The 25,007-nt window shown below is 36.3% G+C and overlaps 1 protein-coding gene across 2 annotated transcripts in view; it reads right to left on the reverse strand.

The window, feature by feature from the left end:
• Positions 1-1,190: 1,190 nt before the first annotated feature.
• The window catches only part of LOC132294627 (DNA polymerase zeta catalytic subunit), a 29,014-nt gene continuing 5,197 nt past the window's right edge, over positions 1,191-25,007 (reverse strand). The window contains exons 7-23 of one of the 2 annotated variants that reach the window (XM_059792539.1): positions 24,506-24,574; positions 20,959-21,082; positions 20,653-20,820; positions 20,478-20,569; positions 19,969-20,388; positions 15,964-17,719; positions 14,292-14,525; positions 13,760-14,103; positions 11,471-11,613; positions 9,414-10,005; positions 6,573-6,719; positions 5,506-5,781; positions 4,636-4,743; positions 3,890-4,095; positions 3,084-3,387; positions 2,060-2,677; positions 1,191-1,523 (exon numbers count right to left, since the gene is read on the reverse strand). In XM_059792539.1, the coding sequence (XP_059648522.1) occupies positions 1,350-1,523; positions 2,060-2,677; positions 3,084-3,387; positions 3,890-4,095; positions 4,636-4,743; positions 5,506-5,781; positions 6,573-6,719; positions 9,414-10,005; positions 11,471-11,613; positions 13,760-14,103; positions 14,292-14,525; positions 15,964-17,719; positions 19,969-20,388; positions 20,478-20,569; positions 20,653-20,820; positions 20,959-21,082; positions 24,506-24,574 (5,775 nt within the window). In that variant the 3' untranslated portion in view covers positions 1,191-1,349. Of the gene's footprint in view, positions 1,524-2,059; positions 2,678-3,083; positions 3,388-3,889; positions 4,096-4,635; positions 4,744-5,505; positions 5,782-6,572; positions 6,720-9,413; positions 10,006-11,470; positions 11,614-13,759; positions 14,104-14,291; positions 14,526-15,963; positions 17,720-19,968; positions 20,389-20,477; positions 20,570-20,652; positions 20,825-20,958; positions 21,083-24,505; positions 24,575-25,007 lie in introns of both variants that reach the window. The other variant, XM_059792540.1, reaches the window with a different exon arrangement.

Raw genomic sequence — 25,007 nt, forward strand, 5'->3', positions numbered from 1 at the left:
AAACAATAACAAATTTTGACTAGGTTCAAAGAATTGGAGTCAGCGGGCTGAGGGCTTTTTGGAGAGGGTCCGTCTCTGGTGGGAAAGGTATGGTGTGGTTGGCACCCCTAGTCATGTGCTAGTAGGCAGATTGCGTCTTTTAAAGAACAAAAAGTGTAACAATCTCATTCGAGTCAACTTTAGATCGAAGGAAATGTGTTTAGTCAACTTTAGATCGAATGAAAACCATCTTTAGATCGAATAGATGTCAAATATTTGGCTCAAGTGTTTGGAGAAAAAAAGAGACAAGAATTCTCCAAACTAATGAGCTGGCTTGTGAGGAGTTCATATCTATTAAAGATGGTTTTAACCCTCCTGACCTTCAGGTCCCGAGCCCAACTAAAAATAAGGACTAACAACTTTATCATTAATAAATTTTTAATTAACTTGACTTCTATTCCTAATTGTTTTTCATCCTATATATAAATAATGGTAATCCAAAAGGTCTTAAATTGATTGAAAACTTTATCATTTTTTTAATATATTTTATTATTAATTCTTTATTATTTTATAAAATAAGGGTAATTTAGACTTCCAAACTATAACATGATATTTTCCTACAATTTAACTATAACATGATATTTTCTTACAATTTTATTGAAGAAATTTTCATCCTAACCAAATACATATTAAAAAATAAATTTTCTTTGCATTCACTTCACTTTTCTTTTCATTTTCCATTCCGTTTCGTTTCATTTCATTTCATTTCATGCTATTTCCATCTAACCAAATGAGCCCTAATTTCTTCATTATCAAGGAAAATGGAGTTTTTTTTAATTTTTTTTATTTTTTATTTTTACTTCTTAATCGGTACTCATAAACACATGCTTCCACCGAGACTCAAATCCCTAATCTCCCTTTGAAAAATAAGAGTCTGGTATCGCTAGACCACTGGTCTATTGGTAAGGAAAATGGAGAGTTTCCGTAGGTGTACCAACCGTCTGAATCATCGTCAAACCATGTGTCTTTCATCCTATCGCTTTTGGAAGATCCCTATTCTGCATCATCATCTAATTCGATCAGTTGCAGAACAAAACTATGGAGCTGTTTCCTGGCTTACTTAGTTCAGATAAAAGCCATAGAATATGATTACATAATCACAAAACAACAGAACTATAAATATACACTCTTCAAATCTCAATAGTTCAAACTTCTAAAAATCACAAAATAAGATGCAACAATTACATACATAAATCACATAATATACAACTATATTACACCGCCGAACCAAATAGGTAAAAATAACACATTGTAGAGAGTACATTCCTAGATTCGTGATCTAGTAAGACCGGACAGGAGCATCCCGACATTTAAAACCATTCAACCATACACCTTGGATATAAACCTGCCTCCGTAGCTACAGTGGATAGGGCCTGCAGTTCTTTCTGAACTTTCCGCCTCTCATAGAACACTGAGCATGCCAGCGATGTGCACTTTATTCCACTTTCCATCAGCCCATCACCACCTCCACAATGCCGGCACATCTGCGAGAGAAACCACCACCATTAAACAGTCAACTAGCTATTTTATGTCCCACAACGTCACAAACTCAAAGTGCGCACACAGTAACAATTCAAAACTCAGCAACTACATGGCACATTAAATACATGATCAGAATTTTCTTGGAAAAAAACAATATTGCTGGCAACTCAGAGGCAACAACATATTACAGGAGAACGCAATGATTCGAGGAGAAGGAGATCATGAAATTATTCAATCAAAAATATTGAAATTCCGCAGATAAATTTCAGAATTCAAGACAGTATTCATGTGTGAATTTTAGAATAACTAATATGTTATGATCCCTATTAGAAAGCCTCCTGTAACTTCAGTTTGTTCGAATTAGAATTTGTTACTAAAATAAATAAATATAGCAGATTCATAACAAGTAAATTAACCATGAAAGAAGTATATAAAAATAGATGGACTTTATGCAAGTAGGCAAATTATCAGATGAATGCGCTGCACAAAATAACCAAAATGTTCCACTGAAATTGATGCAAAAGATCACGACACTCACTGCAACAAGGTGTTGAGTCTCTCTCTCCAATTTTGAAGTTCTTCCGGTCAAAGCTGTTGCAACAGCAGCTTCATTCTTTAGACATTTACCACATATATGGGCTGAAGCTTGGACCAGCTCACCACACAGGATACAATGTTTTGACAAATAGTAATAATCAATTCTGGTTCGATGCGAATTTGGAGCGTAAGAGTTGAATTTCGTGATAGCTTCCCGTCCTGGGCGAGGCATGTCCGAAAACCACTGGTTTAAGTCAGCTCCAACCAGGCCAAATACCCTCTGTAAAGCTGGGATTATCTGTTTATTGATGTAATATAAATCATTTAACCTGAAGGGGGCATCTATTGCCAGAAGATCTAGTGGATCTACTACCATATCAACCAGGCGAGACCCAGGCTCGCCATGGACTACGACATAAGGTATTCTCTCTGCATACCGTGGCTCCGCCCTGCGGTCTGCTCTCATTGCTTTAGTTGCCACAATTGCTGCTGGTGGGAGTGACGAAGATGCCCTTGTACTATAGGTACCTAAGCGAACCTCCTTTGCAAAAACAAAATCCTGAAGAGAAACCCTGCCGGATAATATCCGAGTCCATTGACGCTGCAAGTAAGCTTTGATCTGTGCAGATAAATGGAAACTCACACTGGGTGAAAAAAATTAGATGTTTATAAACTTGTTTTTGTGGTATATGATGGAAATTTCCAGTATGGTTTACAAATAATACATCAAAAATTTTGCACAGTATGACATTATTTCCTTATTTCTTCATTTAAAATTTCATAATTTTCTAGTCAATTCATATTCTCTTGTTTCACAGAATATCACCTGACACAGAATTGTAACTAAGCCCAAACTATTCACTCAACTGATACTAAAGTTAAGTCCTTAGTTTTGCGAAACTAAAAAGTTTGTCACAAGCCTGCCTTATAAAACCACATCCATCAAACCATCCCTAGTGTGACTCGTTAGCTTTGGTTCAGTGGAAAAAATAAATAAATACATAAAATAAAAATTGTGTTTCTACCTTATTATTATCCTGGTGCTCAAAAAAAAGTCGCAACGACTGCTCCATTGTTTTGGCCACAGCCCCACAAGTATCTCTGCGTACTGTCTCAATACCTTTAGCATCAAAAGTAGGTTTGATTTGGTTGGGGCTCTCAAAACTGTAACCAACATAGCGTTTCTTAGTAAGGAGGAAGCATGGATGATAGACCTTCTCCATTTTCAGTGTGACAGGATGTGGATTCATTGCAGTTATTGTAGAAGCAATCTCATGTCCAATCTGGAAAGATTCTTTAACAGTTCGCCCTTTAAGGAGGACAAACATACTGCATAAAGTAATTATGGGCAAAAACTTAACATTTGCAGAATAAATGATAAATAAGTAGAAGCAATGATCTAGTTCGAACAGCAAAGGCCATAACGAAATCCAGCGACAAGTACAAAAAGAAGGTTCACCATAACTTGAAAAAGTTCATGACCATTTAAAATTAAGCTCAGATCATTTGAAGAGGTGAAAAAAATAAGCTGGAAAATGATTTTCACAGAAGTAAAGCCCATTGGAAAAATGATCTAATCTGTTGAATCTAACTAACCAAGATTGAGAATCATGGAAGTTCACAACATTTTGCAAACTATCAAAAAGAACACTATAGTTCAACTTTTAAGCAGCAGCGATTTCAACATTGAAGAATATAAAATTGCAAGCAATGGAAAAGTGGTTCTGCCACTCTCCAAGTTAGCCACATATTAAATAATGTAGATTATATAAACTGTTTAAGATTGGATAGTTCTTGAATCTTTAACCATTAGTAAAGGTTGAGAGCATACCTATCAGTATCACCATAAATTACTTTAGCCTTCCACTTATCATGTGCATTTACAAATGAAATAGCACTTTCTAGTGTTCTACGGCCGCACTGAACAATACTATCGGCAAGTTCTGCACAAGGCATCCGACCACTAAATCCAGCAGCTGTATAGCCGTACGTTACATTCGATATTAGCTTCAGAGCAAGCTGTCTTGCATTAAATATCTGAAAGAAAGTAACAAAATAAGCAGGAACAACCTTAGTGAATCATACTTAAACCACACTTTTCAGAAGAGAAAACAATAAAATAAAATAAATAAAAGGAAAACACTTCTAGTAATGTTAAATTATACAATCCACAATTAAAAAATAAAATGATACTTAATAACTTCAAAATGTATGATTACATATATGTCAATACGTGCACTTAACTGTAAAGACAATTTCAATTAGTGCATTGGATGATTAAATATTTAAATACAAAGACAATTGACATGGGAAAAATAAGGAGAAAGAAAAGGGAAAGCTTCAAATCTACTGTCATTCACATTTTCAAGCCTTTTCACCTTTTAATTTCATATTTCTAATCATCCTCTAAACAAAAACATATGTGTATCACAGTTGAAGTCAAGTTACAATTAATCTTCAGACTAATAAGACAATCTTGATTAAGCATCTAGTGTAAGCTTTGAATCCTTTGAAATTCCGTCTTAGATTGATAGTTCTGGGAAATATACTGCAAATTAACTTGAATTAGATTCTAACCCTGTAAAGAACTTGCTGTGAAGGAGCCAACTCCTTCATTCCTTTTTTCACCATAATTCTAGTTGATAATATTTCCTCCAGTAAGCGAGGTAGTATACCTTTACGAACCTGTAGAAAGCATATAATAAGATGGAACAACTCTTAAAGACGAGAAAAATCTAAAGACAATGCAAAAACAGTAAATTTACAAGAATGAACTGACAAACAAACATTATTGAAACACCTTGAAACAAATGAAACTTGATCATCCATACAAACACCCCCCCCCCCCAGCGGGCGGCGGGCGATGGAAAGTAAGAACAAATTTCATTTCCCATCATAGCAATAGAAACTTCGTCTCCACGTTACAAATTTATGCATCAATTGTCATTTAACCTCTAATATCTAGATGTAGTACCTTCATCTCCATCACCCAACCCGGATTACTCTATAGTTACAGCATCCACCACAATTTTTTTAGCCTACAACTGTTCCCATTGCTGATTAAGAGCACAAGTAAACAACACTTTCTTGAATATAACTATCAAAAAACCTGGTGTCCAGTTCAATTATAGCTTCCCTTTACAACAGAGACATTTTCCCACCTAAAGAAGAAGCATTATGTATCTACAAATATGAACTAAGCTCACTACTGAAGAATTCCAATACCATATAAGGGATGAAATACACAACAGCATACAAGGAAAATAGATACGTATCCCTTAATACATAAGAAATCACATGGAATGTCATGCATGATCAACTTATTGATAACAAACTATTATTGTGCCCATTATATTTCTTATGGCATTCAACTACAGTCTACGGACAATGATCACATGCAAGAGTGCATTTACTGGCAGACATAGAACTTTCAAAAGAAAGCATCACCTTTGAAGTAACATACATAACACCATTTGGAGTAAGCAGAATTTCATTTTTTAAATCCCGCAAAACACGTGCATCTAGTGAGAATGAACTAACACCAAGTGTGTTTGCCTTCGAAGGCGTAACATTTCCGAGGCATGTACAAAAGCAGAGGTTGTATGCAATTATCATTGATGGATAAAGCGACTGAAAATCCAAAACAACAACTGGATCTGCATAAAAACCAGATTCTGGCTCCATCACAAGAGGTAGGCACTCCATTGCGGGTTGCGAAGCAACCTAATAATGACAATTGCATCAGTATTCAGTCAAAGACAATCAAAGTGTTGCATAACGAGAGAGAGAGAGAGAGAGAGAGAGAGCATAAACATCAGCCAATGCTTTAAAAGCCCACCAATAGACAGACAAAGACAGTATCACAGAACCACCACATCAAATCTTCAGCCAACTTGTATTAGTAATTTATGAATTCCTAATAGTCATTAGGATTAATAGGAGGGAAAGGAAAGGAGAGGAGAACAGTAACTGTGACCTGTGAGAGGAAAGAGAGGAAAGGAGAGGGTAGCGTTGACTTCTCATCGTGTTTGAACAATTAAGGAAGAAAAAAGAAAAGATAGTGGCATGTGGCAACCTTTCATCACCTTTGGAAAAGATATGGAGAGAAAAGAATGAAAACTATTATTTTATTGTGTAAGGGCAAAACAAGAATTCACTTGTTATGGAAAATAGGGATAAAACAGCTTAGGACTTACTCTCCATGCTACGTAAACATTTCATGCGACGTGAACATTTCATGCATTTTTGTTACTACAAGACATATTAGCAGCTGTGATCATTTTAATCAGAATCGAAATTTGGAATCATTACACCTTGCGATAAGAAAATATACTTAGTGTGGATCACAAAGGTTACAGCACAGTAGAGAAGCTTCAAACAGTTTACGCAAAAGGACTATTCTCAATATTGCAGCGAAATATCCTCAGAATAAATGGTTAAGTAACACGCCATAACACTGCAATTATAATAATGTGATGCACCATTAGATATTAAACAGGAGAAAATAGCAAAACCTGTAGGTTCCCAGGAGAGATGGCAAGATAGTTTTGTGAGTGTGCCAATCTCAGTAACATAGATTCCACACGATACTGTGAACCTCGAGAGAGAACAGAAAAAAAGTCTATGCCAAATACCCGGGCGAGTTCTGATGTTCGACTTATCTGCAAACGCACAGACATCAAAAGAGGCCACAATTGACATTGAAGTGGAAAAAGAAGGAAAGAAATTCAGTTTATAATTTCTTTCACATTTGCTGGACCGGAAAAAAAATCAGACATAATAATAATTGAAGGCTACAAATCTCAAAAGCACATATAGATACATTTTACACACCATTTGGTAAGACAGGACAGAAGATAAGACAAGTATTCAAAAACCTCTCATTTCCATGGTTTGGTTAGTTAATGAGCAGGGAAAAGAAAAGTAGTACAGCGCTTAAGAGGGAAAATGCTTCTTGCCATGCCCACAAAACATTGGGTGATTTGGAGTGCTTTAAGTACAAAGTGCAAGTACATAAAAGGACTAGGGGAAGCCTTATCATTTTTCTTATCTTACGTTCTCTCCACTTAAAAGGAGTAGGCAACAATGAAGGGATCGTTGCGACAATAAACTTCTGGAGCTAGTGATAGCTAGTTAAGATATGGCCAAACAATGAAGTTTTTGCTTAGTTCAAAAACCATAAGGCATGAATTGAACTTCTAAGTGCCAATGAGTGACTTATGAAGATCCCATGCAACATTAACTTTGTCAATATATCATGAGAAAATTCAGTTTCCTTTCTGCCTCAATAGATAAGTATTATCTACAGGACCTTGTGATATATTCTGTTGATCAAGTAATAATTCACAGTTCCGTATTGATCTGTGATCACTTAATTTTTGAAAGGGAAAATTACAAAAGCCAACAACAATGGCGATGCTTGATAATAGAAGTAATAGGCAGGTAAGAAATGAATCTCCAAAGCCTTCTTTTTAGAGCAAGATACAGATTTCTTCACTGTATATCTGAACCCTTCTCTTTTCCGAGCATGATACAAAAGCTTACATTTAGCACAGCCATAGGACCATCAAGAGTACACACATACTAAACACCAACCCTATTTATTTAATGGGCAATTAAAGTGTTTCAAGAAAATATTCTAGCCAGTAATTTTAGGACCTTTCAAATTATTTAAAGAAAACTGGACACATTTGAATCTGTTGCCATATGAGGATCCCATGTCCGGAAAACAAATAAAATTTATCCAATTCCACCTTTTAACTCCAAAGTCACTTCAATCCAAAAAATGATCCAGGAAGTTACAATACGGATATACCCCTTCAAAGTACTAAAACATATAAAACTACCTCTATAAAATGATGTGCAATAAAGCAAGGAAAATACTATGAGATTAAAACTAACTAACTAGTTTCTGATTTTCATGAAATGACAAGAGAGCAAGGTTCAGTTTTCTTGTATGATAAGCAATTCATACAAACACTTGCCCACTTTAATGCAGTACACCACACCACGAAAAGAAAACCAGAAGGCCTAATCTTCAAAAAGAAAAATATTCTTCATCAGTCTAGGCTTCACAAAGAAAAATATTCATCTTTCATCCCTTTTTTTCTTTTCCCCACTAATAAATTTACTTGGGGATGAAAAGAGGACGGAGTAAGATTGAGCACCCCAAAGCTAGTCCCACACAGCATTGCCCTACTATGGGTCCATCACTATCAGTGAATGCAAATCAATTACAGTCACACTCACTTATTCTTATGTTTATACAAAAAAGTTCATTACTCTCATTCCACTTCGATAAATAAAATTGAAGGTGGCCATGCGATCTCACCAACCCCCCTCCCATAACCTGAAAAATATAGAAAAGAAAAAAAAAATACTCAACTCAAGAAAGCCTTTTTCAAACTACTTGGGGCCGGCTACATGAATCCTATTTTTCAATCTAGTCTCACCGCCATACTCATACATTCGTAGGATTCGTGTTCATACCGGTCCTCGCAAAGTACTTGTGCAATAAAGCAAGGAAATTACTATGAGATTAAAACTAACTAGTTTCTGATTTTCATGAAATGACAAGAGAGCAAGGTTCAGTTTTCTTGTATGATAAGCAATACATACAAAAACTTGCCAACTTTGATGCAGTACACTACACCACAAAAAGAAAACCAGAAAGCCTAATCTTCAAAAAGAAAAATATTCTTCATCAGTCTAGGCTTCACAAGGAAAAATAGTCATCTTTCGTCCTTTTTTTCTTTTCCCCACTAAAAAATTTACTTGGGGGTGAAAAGAGGATGGAGTAAGATTGAGCACCCCAAAGCTAGTCCCACACAGCATTATCCTAATATGGGTCCATCACTATCAGTGAATGTAAATCAATTACAGTCACACTCACTTATTCTTATGTTTATACAAAAAAGTTCATTACTCTCATTCCACTTCGATAAATAAAATTGAAGGGGGCCATGCAATCTCACCAACCCCCTCCCATAACCCGAAAAATATAGGAAAGAAAAAAAATACTCAACTCAGGAAAGCTTTTTTTCCAACTACTTGGGGTCGGCTACATGAATCCTATTTTTCGATCCAGTCTCACCGCCATACTCATACATTCATAGGATTCATGTTCATACAGGTCCTAGCAAAGTTTTACGCTGGCTGTTATGCTACCTAATGCAACCATTTCCCCTTTTTCCAGACTTGGGACCAGCTGTGTAAAAACAAGGCTCTAAACTTGACAGAGACAAAGAGAAAAGAAAAAGAATAACAAATAAAATCTAAAAGAAACAATTAGGCAACAAAGGCAGCCTGCACAGACCCTCATGCAAATCCCAACTAGAAAAAGTTAGTGAACATACCATATCAAGTTGATTCATTATCTCGAGGTTCAACTTAGCTCTCTCCACAACATATTCAATACATCGATATCTTGCTCGTCCAGGACCACTAGAAAACCATTTTGTCAATACCTTGCAATGAATAGATGGAATTTTTCGCCTCAGAACATCCTCAGCTACAGCTTCAACTGTGTACATATTCAGCTTAATTTCACCACGCATCACTCGCCAAACGTTAAGAACAATCCTACCACCAACATGGACGCCACTGGCATGAGTTCGGCCCCATTCATCCTCAATTACTGCATTTTCAACTTGAACAGTATCCGAAATCAAAGGTTCAGGACGTAAAATATCTGATATTCCTCTCACAGGAACATCCAAATCAAGAGCAGCTACCTTCATATCAGATGGCGTCCGAGATATGCTATTTAGTAAACTAATGCCAAGATGTGAAGCCCTTTCAGCCAGAAATCCAAGGGAACCACCTTGAATATCCCAGCCAATTAATATATCCGGATCAAAAGTGGAAATAATATCTATAAATTGGTTGAGTAAGTGCTTCTCTTCAGAGGAAACCAACACCTCGCAACCAGATATCCCATCAAGATTTCTGTAAACAGGAAAGCACGAGGATTGAAGAAATTCCCATCCATTCCAAACAAACACAAAGCGAAAACCAATACCAATGAGGTTGGCATAAGCCAAAACAGTACACTTGAGCTCAATTTTTAGGGGAAAAAGTTCTCAAACCAGCAAATAAAATGTTGAAAATATGCAGGGTGTAGTATCTGAACAAAATTCTAATCATAATAGAAAGTGAATGCTTTATAACTACAAAATAGAACAATGGTAAATTTTAGAAAGTAAACAAACTACAGCCTCCTTAAAAGACAAAAGCAGCTAAAACGATATAATAAAAATAAATAGAAAGCAGGAGAAATTTTAACTGTCCCAAACATTAACTTGGGAGAATAACTGCAAACTATGTGGGAACATTACTGGGAATTTTCTCTTGTTAGTTGCTGAATTTGAGTTCTCTCCTTAAAAATTAAGAGGGTGCATTCATATCTTGCTAGATGATGTTCCAATCCATCAAGCATCTCAAAAAAGAAAAACATACTCGGGATCATGAATTTCATACTAATGTCCTTAATCGAGAAAAGACAATTCAGAAACACATATGAATGAGGGCGGAAGTGTTGAATTTGCAATAATCGCCATGAATAAAGTAGGCAGATTAATTAGAACACCACTGCATGGATCTACCAACTCATGACAAACCGCAAACAGCAGTTTTTTCTCATCTCCTGAATTAATTCCATAAAACCAATAGATAGTTATTCCATAAATCCATGTTTCATTGTGTTTCACTATGAAGTGGAAACATTGCAGTAGTTTTCACGGGAACAGAAGTTGTGACCCCTGGTTAAAATTGACTGAAAATGGCATAGGCTGTGAGGAAACCTATGTTGTTGTAATGTCAATCTTTTGGATACACGATGAAGTTACATTGCTTTGTTGCTGAATTTAATTCCACTCTCCAAACTTAAGGAAGCTGTAACAATTTCTTGTCTCCTCAATTAATTCCAAGAAATCAACTTGTGTGATGCTGATAGTCTTTGTTTCCTCCATCTCTCTCTTTCCATTACAACCATTTAAATATACTTCAGTAAACCATATTTATATTCTAACATAAAATATCACTTAATTGCAATCTCATCATGACTCCATGAAATTTCATAATCAATACTCTCTTGCGCAGAAAAGTCCCTAGTTTACAAATGCCAAGGTTATAAGGAGACGAGCATTTTACATACACAAAGTGAAGAGCATAAATTTCCAAAACTGACCCTCATGTCATATTAGTTAATACTTTCAGTTCCACTGAAATAAATATCAAAAATTTGTAAGTTCATTTTACTAAGCGGGCAGTTTACGTGGGACATTCAAAAAAACATGGACCAGTCTTTGAGACAAAGGGAGTATAATTTAGACACATGGAGTGAATATAAAAGGCAATATTGTTAAAAGATGAACAATATTGAATTTCAGCATCAGATAGAAACCACCATTACCTTTGAATATATTCGTTTTTACTTCGCATAAGAACATAAACATCATGGATATTATCGCTATCTTCCTGAGTAGCAAGAACTATGATATTGATGGCATCAAACAGGGGGTCAGGCAGTAAATCTCCTCTGGTTTCCACTTGAATCTGTCAATCAGTAATGCCCCAAACCACCCAAGTCAGAGCTGGAATTCAGAAGAAGTATCAAATTATTCAAGAAGTAGAGCTAGTTTTATCAAGGTTCCACATGTTCATTAGACCGATAGGCCAATATCCAAAAATGTTACATATGTTGAATTAGACTGACATGCCGATATCCAAAAATGGTAAGCATGTTGATGGAGACAATAATGCGAATTCTACAAAGAACATCAGTGTCAAAAAGAACGAAAAACTGATAGACAGACATTAAACAAGCAAGCACAAAAAACTGTAGAACAAAGTCATGTCTAACAAAAATTTTAGAAAACACATACAAGCACAAGTCACAACTCACAAGAAGTTCATGGAAGCACAATCATTCATATTCTATTATATTATTATTATGGCAGGAATAAATAAATAAATAAATAAGAAGTGGGAAAAAGTGGATTCCTCTATATAAATGAGCTCTGATGATCTTTTATAATGCATGCTTAAAATTCTAATAAAACTGTATTTAATTTTATTTAATACTTTCGACCTTCCCCTACTGTAGGAGCACAGATTTCAACAGCATCACTTGTGTCACAGAGCTCATAGAACTGGTAGATTTCTCGACTCTGGTAAACACATACAAGGTACCACAAACTCTTGTATAACATGTGAAAAGCCTTATAATTATCACAAAATTCTTAGGAATGTCTGTATCAAAATCAATAAAACTTTTCCCTCCATGGAAGAGAATAGCAATACTAATGCACTGAAATGCCAAATAGCCACTGCAACATTCACATAGGAACGACATAAAGAACTAAAAGTTCACAAATAAGAGCCTAACTCACAACCATTTCATGAACAACATCTCTATGATTGCTTCTACATTAGATCTAACCACCACAATCTATTTCTTGCAGATGTCGCAAGTCAGTTCTACTAAAGGTCAGCCACGGGTAGCAAGGTTTTAAATATCGATAATGACTGAAATCACATAATTATCACGGGGTGATGTGGACAAAGGACATAAACGGGCATAAAATTACGGACGTTACAAACGAAGTCATTAATTTTTTACCCTGCTGGGCAACTTCCAAAATGTATTGATAAGTGTGTTTTAGTTCCCACAATCCCGTCAATTTAGATTATTGATAATTTTAAACCAATTTTTTTAATCTATATACATAAAGCAATTACCTAGTTCTGGTCTTGCTATAACAGGGTCCTTGAGAGAGAGTACTCGAGACAAACCTAACCTTTGGATCACAAATTTTATACTGACTTTTAGCCAGCCAGAAAATCCTAAAAAAATGGAAAAGAGAAGAGAGAGAGAGAGAGAGAGAGAGAGTAAAAGAAATAAAAAGTTATTTACAATGTAAAAAAGAAAAGAACTCAAACATCCATGTGAAGATGCATTTCCACATTTCTCATACTAATCATATGAAGCACGAAATACTTATTGAAAAAATTTAGTCGTATATACTTTTTAAAAATTATAGAACTTACACATATGTGTCTCGAAATAAATTAAGATTCATGAAAATCACATGAAACCTTACATTGGAAATAGTTCTCACTTTCCACAACTTCCTCACAGTTACCAATTAGTTACATGTACAGGAATACACCATTATCTTGTCATAGTTCACGTAGACTCTACCACATTCAATTCTCCCTCCAACACCCTCAAACTATAGTTGAACGCAACCGTCAATCACTGCCTACTCTCCCCATTGTTGATTCTGTATTTCTTTAACAAAATCTACCACATTGTTGTTAGCCAGGGGATAGATTTCTTATCCCTTCTTCATGTCATCCATACCCTTAAATTCTAGGTCTTGTATCAAAAGCAACAAATAAAATAAACAAACAAAAACAAAGAGAGAGAAAGAGAGAGAGGGAGAACAAGGAAAAGTTTTAAAGTGGAACTTGTGCGAAGTGCTAACTCCTGAAACTCACTCTGGAACAAGAGAGACGTCCGAACACCCAAAAAATGCATGCCAGCAAATGATGGGCAATTCACAAGCTGAACAAGCTATTAATGGGGAAAATAGTCAAGCCAACCAAAATGCGCCATTGACAAGTTGAATACCATTCAAAATGTACTACCTCAATGTGCACAGATATTATGGCACAACCAAAAAGCTTTCGCCAGTACCTCTATACTTAACAATGTTAGCTGCTGCCCCCCACCAATACTTGCTGGATCTCTGAATCCAATTTGACTTAAAGGAGTAGATTTTGATTTCCCATCTGGTCCAGATATCTGAGAGAGATCTTGTGAGTGATCAGTGTGTTCTTTTACATCCATAATATTTCCGTCACATTTGGCTGTCACCCCATTATGAGAGGGCTTACCTTGAGCATTGGAGTTTCCATGGGTTTGCTGGTTTAGTTGATTAGGGATGGACTTCACGTCAGATACAGAACTAGATTGCGGTGGACACTTCTTACAAGTATCAGCCGGAGAACCTTGTGAACTGTACTGACTACCGGAGGAGCCTACAAGAAGTCATTAGTACTTAATACATGATTTCAGAATTTAAACTTCCACTCAAAAGCAACTAAATAATTTTACACTTCGGTGACGAACACTAAACTGATGCGGTATTAAGTTTATACATATATATAGCTGTAAAAGCTAACCCCAGAAAGTTCTGATAGGCTCATTTAAGAGTTCCAGTCGGTACCTGCATCATATTGCATAAGCCATCTACGAACACTTTCTACAGATGGGGGCGATAATGCAGATGTCAGAATGTATAAGTAAGAGCCATCATTTTGACAGTGAGTGGGAACACCCACAACAGTTTCTTGATGATGATCAGAATCATTATCTGTACAGCTATTACCCTGTATTTCTTTCTCTTCCAGGCTGTCCCCCCAAAAAAATGGGAGTAACTCATCTGTAACTTTTCCCCGAACTGCACAATGAAGGGGGAAAAAGATCAGATAGCCAGAGATAAGCGCAAATGCAATTGGATATTATTGATGCCAAAAATGGAACAAAATAAGGCCACCATCATCAATTGCAGATTCAGTCTTGTCCAAGTTTCTTCAACTGAAAATAAGGAGCAATTTTCACAAGCCCCATGAAAACATAAACATAACAATTAATCCATATAAATTGACATATCATTTGCCTGCGCAATGACAAGTAAAAACATTGATAAACAAATACCAAATAGATTCTAGCACTTTATCAAAGGAAAACTTGTGTAGGCTGCGTGTTTCAAAGTAAACATGAAAGCACAGAACGTTCATCTCTGTGCGTCAAACTGATAGTATAGAGGGACAAATCATCCTTCTCGACCTTTTCCATGTTTAGTCCTATTGCTTTGCTAAGAGGCATTTTTGTGCATGTATCGAATGCATTGGGATGAGAAATAGTATTTGCTATTTTACACCCATTGTCATCCCTTCAATCAACTCATAAGTACTTCTTATGTTTCTCTTGTTCCTTTTTCTAAAACAGTGGAATCCTAATTAATAATCGCAACTTCCTAATCATAGCACATAACATACAGAAAAAAACATACAACCGACCTTACAAAACAACACTTTTTGGAGATATAAATTCAGAAACTAAATAAAATTATCATACAGCTCGTTTTTCATTTGACCTGTAATCTATGAAATCATCTTTCAAAGCTATAAAATGATCATATCAGTAGATGACACTATAAACTTCTTTGACAACCTAATATGCGCATGCTATGTAAACAAAAATTTCAGCCAGAAATTTACATACAGCGTGATACGCCTTTTTAGTTTTCTATTATCTCAAAACGGAAGACCATTTATATTCACTATAATTTTAGAAATACTAAGAGTTTGGATGAGAGCTTGCTTAAAAACTCTGTTTGTAAAGCATTTTATCTCTACCAGTCTAGCTAGAGGAGTTAAACACACACTGCTCATGCTGCTCAAGTTAACCTACCTTTCTTCCCTTTCCCAAGACTGTGGCACTCAAGTTCACTGAAAGCACAGTCCAATACTCCAATCATGAACCACAGGTCAAGCTGCACCACCCTTTGACATGAGAAGGTAGACTGTTCTTAAAAAATGTCTGTCTCTAACACCAAATTGACTAGCACTGTATCTTCTAATTATGCCAAAAAAATCTTACATTCTTGATTTCCAGCAAATTCAAGATAATAACAAAAAAATAAAAATGTGGAATTAAATATATCATCTACATGAGAAAGAATCGTGTGTGTTTGTAAAAGCATGTTAGTGTATGTGAATTGACAATGTGGGATTGCAGGGAAGGACATCAAAACTGTATCAGCTTCTACATAACGTACATATAGAGCAAGATCAAATCATCTAAAAATATATTCATATAATTAGAATAGCAACCTGATAATCCTTCATTATTTTCCATGCCCGGTAGAGAAGCACGATTAGGTAAAGTCGAGGGCATTGAAGCATTTTCAGATGTCCCATCTGCCAAGTCTATTTTTGGCGGTTTCTTATAAAAAGTCATGCCGACAAGGTCTCCAGGTTTTGCTTCCATGTCAGAACATGATAAACCAGTAGCTCCACCATGTTGTTCACCACCACAATTTTCAAATTGTAAAAAAGTTGCAATGGTCACGGCCTCCATGCCTTCAAAATATTCAGGAGACATCTCATCTATTCTATGCGTCGAAGTTCTCCTCTCATAGGCATTTTTGCAGACGTAATCATCTCTAACTAAAACTTCGCTTTCAACAGATTTCGATAAACATCTTGTAGTAGTTGTATCTCTTTGCAGCAACCTCTCACTAGCCAAAAGATTATCATCAGTGTTAAACTTCAACATTGAAACAAATGGATTGGGATTGGAAATATATACATCAGAAGTTACAGGTTCTATACAATTTACAAGAGAGTCCGACTGTGTATGACTATCATTCTCACAATGGCCCAAGGATGCTAGAGAATTTCGACAATCAGTGTTAAGGAACTGTGGTAATTCTTTAGTTCCTGTATTCAATGGAGGGAGACCTGTAATTATGAAGTTCCCAGAACCGGCTTTTCTTTGTATGCCGGCCTCATCATCAACTCCACAAGAATCAACACATCCGTCTCTAGATGTATTAACCCATGAAGAGCCAGGATTGCTAGAGGAAAGAGGTAGTTTGTCATGTGCAGAATAACTAGAATAGGCAGCTTTGACATCACAAGCCTCGCCACACCCCTCCAGTGAAGAAGTTGTAACACGTGGATTCCACTCATTAAATTTGATAAGCTCACCAGCAAGTGAAGGACAGGAATAGGCACATTCAAGAGGCCTCTTGTCTTGGCCATCATTCCATGGTGTTGGAAATTCTAAACGTTTTTTTAAGGAAAATGGGACTTCTTTCTGTTCCTCTTCTGAAGAAGTCTTTTCAACTCTTCGAGACTTGGATTCAGGAGTCTCGATACGGTAGCATCGCTTTCTCCTCATCAAGTCCCGCACAGAGCATCCAACTAACGCACTTGCATCATTTGAATCAGGATTCCTGTCTGCATTGCTAACTGAATCATCACAACATTTGTCTGCCTCAGCCTGACAACTAGTAATTGAACCATCTTTGGTTTCACTGCCACTTCTATCACTCATGTTTGTACAGACAGGTTGAATATCATCATTACGCTTTTTGGTCAAGGAAAAGGGCAAGGAACCCCACAATGGTTTCTTCCTTTTGTGTTTATTTACAAAGCTTGAGCTGGTTTCTTTCTGCACCAGGTCTTGAGAAAGCCTCCCCAATTCAATGTTTATCTCCAGTTTAGGGGATCTACCAACATTAGTAACTGGATTTTGATCATTAGAAAAGCCATCCAGTTGTGCAATTGTTTTCATCGGTGAAGTTTGATAGGCATAGCTAGGATCTGTGGAACAAGAAGCTTTTTTATTTAACACTTCAAGGTTAGTTGAATCCTCGATTGAATCAAGAATGTCCTGACACTCTTGTTGTGATTCACTCTCATAATCCAGATTAGCTTTCTCCAACACCTTGTCAATGGTCGCTGCAGGCAACAAGGGACTCAAAATAGGCTCACAGACAAGTTCATCATCAGAGTTTATATCATCTGCAGCTTGAGAAGAGGCAAGCCACCTTAGAAGTCCCAAACCTTCCTTATCCGCAATCTAAACAAAAAGAAAATAATAGAACCAAGAATGAAAAAGAAAATTACAGAAAAACAGATGTATAGAGAGATAGCTACAACAGTATGCATAACTAAAACCTAAGGCCTAACAACTTCAAGAAGATCCCAATTCACCCAGTAGCAGATGAGGAATATAGAAACACTTTCATAATTGAACAAAGCTACAATGGTCCATAATACCCTCAAAGAAACAAAGGCATCTACTAACATTCATCAGATTCACTTTTGTGAAATTCAATTAGTAAAGGAAAAATGTAACTAATAAAAAACTTGCAAAACTACGTACGAGATGAAACATGCTTGCAGATTCGATATCTAACCATGCTTAACACGTATCTCACATACACATACAATGCTATATATGTCGAACAAGGATACTGCCCACATTCTGAAGAGTCCACGTGATATAGATCAAACATAAAGGGTAATTAACCAGTGTGGTCTCATTAATTGAGGGTGTTGAGATTTGAGACTTGGAGGGGTGGACTGGATACAGAGCTAACTTTTGGCATTATCTGCATAAAGTGACTGCTCTTAGGATTTGAACCCACATTATGACACTTTATAATGCAGGCATTTCACCAGTGCACTAAGCAATGGATGCACAATAAAATAGTTACTACTCTAGTCAATACCAAGGATAAAAATATCACCATTACAATAATTAATTAACAAATAACAACACTACTAAGGATAAAAATGTCACCCTTATAATAATTAATTAACAAATAACAACCAAAATGGACGCACAACAAAGTAGCACAGCTACAAAACTACAAGTAAGGCCAGTATCAGCTTCATAAAAGTCAGGCAAATGAACTACATCTACTGCCAACAGCTGGTAAATTGATATATTGTACAAAAATAGCTCCATGAAAGACCACAAAACAAAACTCTGGAACAGAAATATAATGTCTTGGCTAAAATAATAAGCATCATTCCGTAGAGGACAAAAATAGGTGGGGTACAAGAACCAAATATCGAGATACAATTCATTTCTATTAACACTGTTAAAAAACCTATCCCTTTTAAGATAAACCTTGATCTTACATATATCTGAACACCTTTTTTAAGAACTTGATATTTTGATGATTAAAAACTAAATCTTAGCTCAGCTTTGAAGTTACTGCAGCATGAAAATAGAAGAGCTATTCAGCGTGGAAATATAGTGTGCGTGTATATAGCAGAGCAGCCCTGAAATATCAAGCCTTTTCTTTTCTTCGATAAGTGAAACTTCAAGTCAATCTGCAGCAGGGGTATTCTCAATATGATAAATTATGTCGAGCTTAGCTCTTAAAGTTATTAAAAAAAAAAAATTATAAAATGGCTATCATGCAGCAACCGGATTAAAGTTAAACTGGCAAAACAAGAATACCAACCACAAGTGCAGGCAAAGAACTCCAGGTAATAGCTATCATATTTGATGGCAGATATTTGTAAATTGGCTATCCTACTACAGTGGGAAAAAAATTAAAATGGTAAAACGAGAATACCAACTCACAATTGCGAGCAAAGAACCCACGGAAAAAAAAAAAAAAAAAAAAAAAAAAAAAACACCCTAGTAGTAACAACCACTTATCATATAGATGGAAATCAAAACTTCAATATTAATTAACATATCAATGCTTATTCAGTAATCACATTATTTGACATTTGAAATATAAGCAATAATAGAAACATAAAGAATTAAAGATCGGTAATTACATTATTTGCCATTTGAAATATAAGCAATAATAGAAACATAAAGATAATATGCATTGCATCATATCTTAATTTACAGTTAGAGGGACATGTCAAAAGTGTGAAATAAAGATTTCTATTTGCAACCTTAGGTTCCTACTTCCGCAAGCGGTTCATCCAACATCTAGTAAGAAGTCACTAATAATATCCTCTCATAGGTTTTCACAATTTTCCATCACATATATGCATATTTCATTTAATAAATCTTGCAATTAATCAGAAATACAAATTATTGGAACCTCAATACACATTGATGCGTATAAAACCAAGGAACAACTAAACCACAAAATTGCTTTTGAACAATCATTTAGAGCAGACAAAACAAGTAACCTAGAGAAATTGAACATGCTACACAGAAGTTTTGATGTTCCAATACCCTACCAAGCACCCAGCCAAGCCACACAGACAAGGAAATAAAGTTCTTCTCAAAACCGAAAGGCAACATGAAGTAACAACTAGAAAGTTGCGTAAAACACCATGATGAATTACCTTCAAATTTGAACTTCTAATTTCCTCAGATGTTTGCATATCAGGAACAAGAATCTGTTCAAGACAAAAATTGCCCCCCTCATCAGATATCTCTTCACAAGCCAAACGTTGTGACAACATAGATGCTGTTCCAGAACTAACTTTGAAACCTTTTGAAGGTTCTCCACAGTCACTTTTAGAGTGCACAATCCCTAGTCCAAACATATTTCCTCCATCAGTTGAAGATCTTATTGATGGCACGGGACTAGCATCTTTCTCAAATGGGTTACAGGAAGAAGAATTTTCTGCTTCACTGCATAGTTCCGTAAGTTTATTCACAAATTCCAGCCCATGTGAGAAAGTCTTCAAAACATCTTGTGGATGTGGCTTTCCAGGGTCATAATGTATAGCTGCTTCATGTATCCCAGACCCTTCATATTCCTATGACATGGTAGGTAAAGTTACACCATAGAGATGCCAAAATCATTGAAGTGCACAAACAAAAGCATGTACATGGGATGAAAGCAAACCTCCCAAATTGGAATTAGTGACTGAACCATTTTGACGTCTGAACAGGTTTGTGAGAGGGATGAGTACATTTTAAACTGCTGATTAAGGATCTCTACAGAAATCACAAATGCACAATCAATTTAGCTACAAGACCATGGAGAAAGAAAAAACTTGCACAATAAACATCAAACCAACCGTCAACTGTAGTGTCTCCCTCAAGTTCACAAGTACTTTGACGTCTAACAAGGTGAATGTTCTGATCCGAAGAAGCATCAGGTTGAGTAGAAAAGTGCCACGCCCATCCATCTGGAATTGTTGATGATATCCAAACTGGTGAACCTAAACATGCATTGCCACTTGACTCTGCCTAATAAAAAGTTACAATCATATAACTTCCCATGATAAGCGTTAGGTATCATCTCTGGTTATTCTCCAAGATCTTAAATGAAAAAGAGAGAGAGAGACGACCTGACAAAATGTGCAGATATGGAAATAGTTTACCTGCACCCAGTCCCTGTTGTCCATTGTAAGTACCCTTCCTTCTGGAGAGAGCATTTGGCACTGGATGGCGGAACTTGATAGACGATGCATGCAGAAGACCCATCCCATACAAGTTATAGTCAACCTAATAATTTTAGCATCAGGAAAAGGACCGATCTTTCATGACATAAGAAAAGATAGGTTGACAGTTAAGCATACCATAAAAATTGGATGACTCAATAGTCAACGGTCACTTAGTAATTGAAGATGCACACTCATGACCAAAACAGAGTAAAAAATTGGAACCAGTAATTAATGGTATCATGTCAAACTTGGGAATTCCAAAATCCACGACTTCACATAACCACTTTCAACTGTAATCCTGGCAGATATCATGATTTCCACCATTGATATGATATTATTAACAATTTCTTCGTTCCTCTCAACAGGAGGCAACTAACAGGTCCTCCAACGTATATTCCATGTTGAGTTTAAAGGTGCTAGTGCATCACAACCAATTTGTATTAACATTTGACAACTATGATATCCTTTCACAGCAGATAAACTTTAAAAAAAAAAAAAACACACACACACATAACAAAAGAGGAAGAGGGGGGGGGGGGGGGGGGGGGGGAATGGGAATGAAGCTACAGTATCTTCAGTAGTCTCAAGCTGGATAAATATATTGATCATATATTTATCCATTAGCATTGCTAATAGCACAGTCTTTAAGGGGGGAAAAAAGTTTTACAAATATCATGTATTTTAGATTAAGAATTTCTTGGATGAATATTAGAATACTTTTCAAACGAGAAGTACTTAAATGAATGTAATTTTCCATCTGTCCTAATACACAAGGTAATTTTTACATGGATACTTGGTCCTTACAGCAAACTCTTACAGAAAAGTGCTCTTCCAGCACTAGCAGCGAGACATACTCAATACACAGCATTAAACCACCAAAAACAAATAAAAATGTGTTTTCCATGCCATTATTCATCCTTCCCCAATCAGCTTAACAAACCCCAGAAAAATGCCAACATTAACTTCCATATGCAGATTAAACTTAGGCACCCTGATAAAATTGACCCCCGACCTCATCCATGTTAACATGTCATGACAATACACAATGAATACCTTTCTTTTTAGTAAGTAAGAAGATCACTAAAGTGCCAAGGAAGGGCAACCGATGTACACATGTCATCTACAGTGTAATATTATAAGCCCCTACACATAAATCCAGAAAAGCCACAAGGAATAGCCCAGATCTGGGAAAACCATGACATGCCAAATATAGCCAACACTGAAATCCCGGCAACTACAATGAATAAAGCTAATTACAAATAGGTAGGGATGCAAACGAGCCAAGCTTTCAACAAGCAGCTCGGGGCCTCGGGCTCAGCTCATTAAGGGCTTGGTTCGTGTTCGTTTGTTTAATAAACGAACCAAGCCCAAACAAAATTTATGTGAATGATTAATAAATGAACCAATCTCAAACACCCCTATACTCAGCTCATTAATTCGTGAACGAGTTCGTGAAGAAGCTCGCTAATATGCTCGATTTAAACTCGTAAATATGTATATATGTATATACACACATATATATTATATCTTCATAAGTTTGGGCCTTACCTTTTCCTTTTCATTTAAAAGTTTTAGTTCATCCAAACCCAACCCAATCCAGCCCAATCCATATAAATGTAATGCCAACCATTCTAAAAATTAAATAGACCAAACCCAATCAAATTAAAACAACCCAAACCCCAGCCCATATCTTAAAGCCCATCTATATAAATGCTTTAACCCTCATCTCATCTCAACCCTAGCCCCTCATTTCATCCCAACCTAGCCGCCGCAGGGCAGCTGCTGCTCCTCTTTCCATCCCTTACGCTTCTCTCACTCAATCCTCTGCATAATCTCTGTGGCATGGGAGGACGACGAAAATGGTTATATGAACTTTAACCCTAATCTATTCATCTTCTATTCCGCTCAAGCATGGTCGTTACTTCCTAATCTGACTACCACCACAAATCTAATTTTCTACCAGGTTTCTCTCTCGTAATCACTTCCAGCAGAAAAGAATTGCAGGGACAATTTCACACCCACAAGAATTAGTCACTTACAAGCTAATTTTGAATACATCTGAGTTATTTGTAAATCTCTGTGGTCTGTAGTGACTCTTTACACCACAATATATATATATATAGATATATATATATATATATGATGCGTCAAATATATGCTTTAATCTTTAACAAGCTTCGAGCTCGGCACGAATAGGTCGTGAACCTCTTCGAGCCGAGCTCAAACACCCTACTCTAATAGCCGAGCTGAGCCCAAACAACCTACTACTCGGCTCGTTTACAGCCCTACAAATAGGCCTCCGGCCTCTTTATATATGCAACACAAAAAAGGATTCTAATCAACTTATCAATCATGACTCACAAGGATCTTTATGTATGCTACCATCCACATAATGCATGCATCCTTGCAAGGAATTCTAGCAATCCGGTCCCAAAAAAACATTCCAAAGGGAAGGAAGCACAAAAGAGCCAACAACCTCCAACACGTATTCACCTCAAGACACCCATTCTTCAGAGGAGGAATCTCATTCTCTCCTCGACTCAAGCTATCAACTCCATATTACATATCTAAAAACTTGAAACTATGCCCCAAATCATTCAACCAACGTTACCAACCATTCATATAACTTAATAATCCGCAAAATCAGTTGTATCTACCATAATTCCGTATATTAGGGAAAATATTATTGCAATTAGACTCCCACGCACTTTATCATGCCAAAATCTAACCCTAGCAATTGCTCTTGACAAGGTGGACATATTTAAATATCTAGCACAATTTTTTTCAAATAAATTTTCCAAATATCTACCCGTATACTAAGACATGAGCTATTCATCTCTGCCATAGTCTAATCACACCCAAGCCCCAAAATTCATAGTCCAACTCCCATCCAATACTTATCCAGCTCAATAGCAGATCTCCACAACCATTTCTTGAAGCAGAGATTGATTGAACACTCCTTGTCTTCTGACTCACAACTCCCCCACAAGGATCAGGAACACGCCATATCCGAATCAATTAAGTGTGATTGAACCCTTTGCCTATTCCTCCCCGAAGGGAAGACCGTCACCCTAGATCAGAGTACGCATGGTTCAAAATTAGAGCTATAGGGACTGAAAACGTCTTTGAAACCATAACTACCTAAATAGTTTTCAATTTTCAAAAAAAAAAATCCCCCCGAATGGGTATAATTTTATTAGTACAATAATAGAACATTAGTGTACAAGGATCAGAAGAAGGGCATCCCCTAACTGGACAACAAGAAATTCAATCTAAAAAAACAAGGGGGAGAGCATTGATTTCCAATCCCACCAACTGCGGCAGAAAAATGGATAGAATGGAGGTGGACATGACAAAATCATACGTAAATCATAAAAAATATTACATATTTATGACCAGAAATATAAAAAATATCTGTACTGCCTTTCAGTTTTAGTATCATAGGACACTAAATGAATCCCATTACAAACCAAAGTATACTAACCAGGAACTGGAGAAGAAAAGGAATATGTGATTCATGGGGCTGTAAACTTTTGTCTAGGATTTCACCTCCCTGCCAAACAAGTAAAAAATAAAAATAAAAGAACTGTAACAATCACCATTCTGGAAAGAACACAAAAAATAAGGCAAGAAAAAAGATCCATCTGTTGACTGACAAGTATTCAGCATGTTTAGGAGTCTAGATTGCAATATGTGTTTAAGTATGTAAATTTAAGGCACCAAATGTATAAAACGGTTATAAGAATAAAGAAAATTAACTAAACAGAATGTGGAGATTTTATCTAAACTAAAGGTGCAATTTCTGACACAAAACAGAGATATGCATCAAACAAGAATCAGATATCAAGGTATTAGATCGAGTTTAAACCGGTTCATGTCATAAACAAGACAAACCGATGAATAGAATTGACTTGTTTAGTAAAACATATCATGTAAACCTGCATAATCAAAAACCCACCCATCACACTCGTGCAAGGGTATTTTTG

This window comes from Cornus florida, unplaced genomic scaffold (genome assembly GCF_030987335.1).
Source record: "Cornus florida cultivar Cherokee Brave unplaced genomic scaffold, ASM3098733v1 CherokeeBrave_3.0.0_Hap2_Chr02, whole genome shotgun sequence".
Lineage (NCBI taxonomy): Eukaryota > Viridiplantae > Streptophyta > Magnoliopsida > Cornales > Cornaceae > Cornus > Cornus florida.